Raw genomic sequence first — 2339 nt, 5'->3', positions numbered from 1 at the left:
TGTTTGCATGTTAATTCTAGGTAGCTTAATCCTTACCACAACTCTAGTAATCAAAGACTTTAAAAGACTTTATGTTGTTCTGACAAGGGTCAGAAGCTTTCATTGTAAAATAAAAGATGGGTAGGGGGTGTAGTCCTAACATTAGCCTTTAGTTGTAATGCGTTTGCCACACAAACTCTGCGTGAGCAACACAGTACAGGTTTGTAAACACATTTTGACACACACGGAACTTTGTTTGTAGTTGAAAATGGACAAACCATTTGCAAAATTGACATTCATGAAAGGTGCGTTTTCAATCTGAGACTAAATAAAACGTGAATGTCGACATGAGTTATGTGTATTTTATTAATTGCTGTCACTTCAAATGGTATAACTGCAGTGACTCTTCAATGATGCTATTATTATACTCAACAATCGTATATTTAAACCTGAGCGTTAGTGCATTCTTCAGCAGACTGAAGAAATATCCTGAGCATACACCATGGCTTTTAAATAAAACATATTTGGTTAATTCAGGGTGACATAGACATACAGTACATGGGTAGTTAAATAGACTGCATAGCTCATGATAGAAGTCGGAGAGTAGTTTGAGAATGATGTAAACTTAATTGACATTTTATTAACAATTGCATTGCATCACTTCTAACACTTCGGGGCTTGCCCCTGCAAATGTCTGATTCACACTTGATTTTATAAACCTAATCTTTACATAATAAGGCATTTGGTTTAATATTTGGTTAATTCAGTGTAACGCTTCGATCAGTCATCAATAAGTAAGGCAATTATAGTTCAAGACACAACAGTGGCCCTTGATTGAAACTTCACAAACAATTTCATTCACAACATGTTGGAACTTTCCCTCAGTCAGATAACTTAACAAAAGGCACCGTGTTAATTCTTAATATCATAAAAGACATTAGTGCAATTAGTGGGTGTATCTTATTTACAACAGATAAGAAAAGCCTAAGGTGACAACAGAAATCTGAGTAAACCACAATGATGTGCTCAACCCCTCCAGTTATCCGCTGTGGGAGAGCGTGATGGGGGAGCAGGGAGGGGATGAAACTGGAGAGTTGAGTTCTGATGATGGGGACGAGTCCGAGTTCTTCGATATGGGAGGCACGCACATCCCAGTAAGGCCTTCTTTCTCTCTCTTCTTTTGTTTCATTCTTCTGTTTTGAAACCATATTTTCACCTGGGTTTCATTCAGGTGCAAACTATGGGCTATCTCAACCCTTCTTGACCTGGTGAGATACTTGTTGAAATGAAATTCTTTTTCTAATTCTGTTAACTGCTTGGTTGTGAAATTTGTTCTTGGAATTGATCCGGCGTTCGATAATCCATATTCAATAGCTTTACCTGTAAAATAGTCAAATAACAATGTCAGGTTGAGTCTTTATAGTCAGTTAAAGTTAATCAATTATATGTTTTGTTTTTCAATTATAGAGTAGCATTTACTTACTGATTTTGGGGTTGCTTCTTTTGATTTTCATCCAGTCAAATGTATTTGCCAAAACTTGCGGCTCCTCTTGCCTAGGACCAGTTCTTGGATAATTATCATGGGATGGTGATGCATTCTGATGACTGGCATTGACGAATCCTCGCGATATCTTTATGCTCTGCCACTGCTGGTTTGTTTCTCTAATATCGTGGTAGTACGTCTCTGTGGGATGGCTGGGGAAAGGACCGTTTCCTGAATATGCCGAGTTCACGCACTGGGTATGCACCCTGTTCTGTTCCACGTCGTTGTAGCATCCATATGCCAAATTATAAGCAAGTCCCTGATCCACGTAATTGCCATCAGATACAGATGCGTCGCTATCGCGTGGCACCTTAAACACACCTTGATGATGCACTCCTCCTGATATCGACCGACTGCTGCTCTGGTGGTCCAGCATACCTGACGAAAGTCTCCCAACTATCTCCCCGTGGTACTGAAGTGTCCCTGGTTTGTGTTCGTCGTGACAGAATTTCACAGGCAATGGCATCATGTCGCCTTCCGAGTAGAAGTCTAAATACGAGCTCATGTTGGCCCTTGTAAATCGGCGTTGTAAATCCACCAGAGGTTAATGATTTCCAGCGCCCCTTGTCCTCATTAGTTAGCCTACTGTACTTCCTGGCCCAACATGTAAATATGACCCACTACTGAGCAGGCGTGGTCTGGGCCCCTTTTATCCAATCAGGGCCACAAAGTGGAGCACCCAAGTGAGCTGCACTTAACTTCGTTCCCTACGGACCGGCAAGGATGTGCATGGACTAACTCCCAAGTACTTTTCATATAAATGACGCATATACAGTCATGTACGTCATAACAATAATCATTGTTTGTGTTATAATGT

General features: G+C 40.5%; 1 protein-coding gene across 1 annotated transcript; it reads right to left on the bottom strand.

Moving 5' to 3' along the window:
* Positions 1–594: 594 nt before the first annotated feature.
* LOC110505268 (homeobox protein Hox-D1-like) lies at positions 595–2124 on the bottom strand. Its single transcript, XM_021584398.2, has 2 exons — positions 1463–2124; positions 595–1359 (listed from the first exon to the last, which is right to left on the bottom strand). Exons 1-2 carry the CDS (start codon positions 2025–2027, stop codon positions 1019–1021), a joined length of 906 nt encoding a protein of 301 aa, XP_021440073.1. The 5' UTR covers positions 2028–2124; the 3' UTR covers positions 595–1018.
* Positions 2125–2339: the final 215 nt, after the last annotated feature.

This window comes from Oncorhynchus mykiss, chromosome 3 (genome assembly GCF_013265735.2).
Source record: "Oncorhynchus mykiss isolate Arlee chromosome 3, USDA_OmykA_1.1, whole genome shotgun sequence".
Lineage (NCBI taxonomy): Eukaryota > Metazoa > Chordata > Actinopteri > Salmoniformes > Salmonidae > Oncorhynchus > Oncorhynchus mykiss.
The sequence above is the reverse complement of the archived record's forward strand: the minus strand, read 5'-3'. Positions and strand labels throughout refer to the sequence as shown.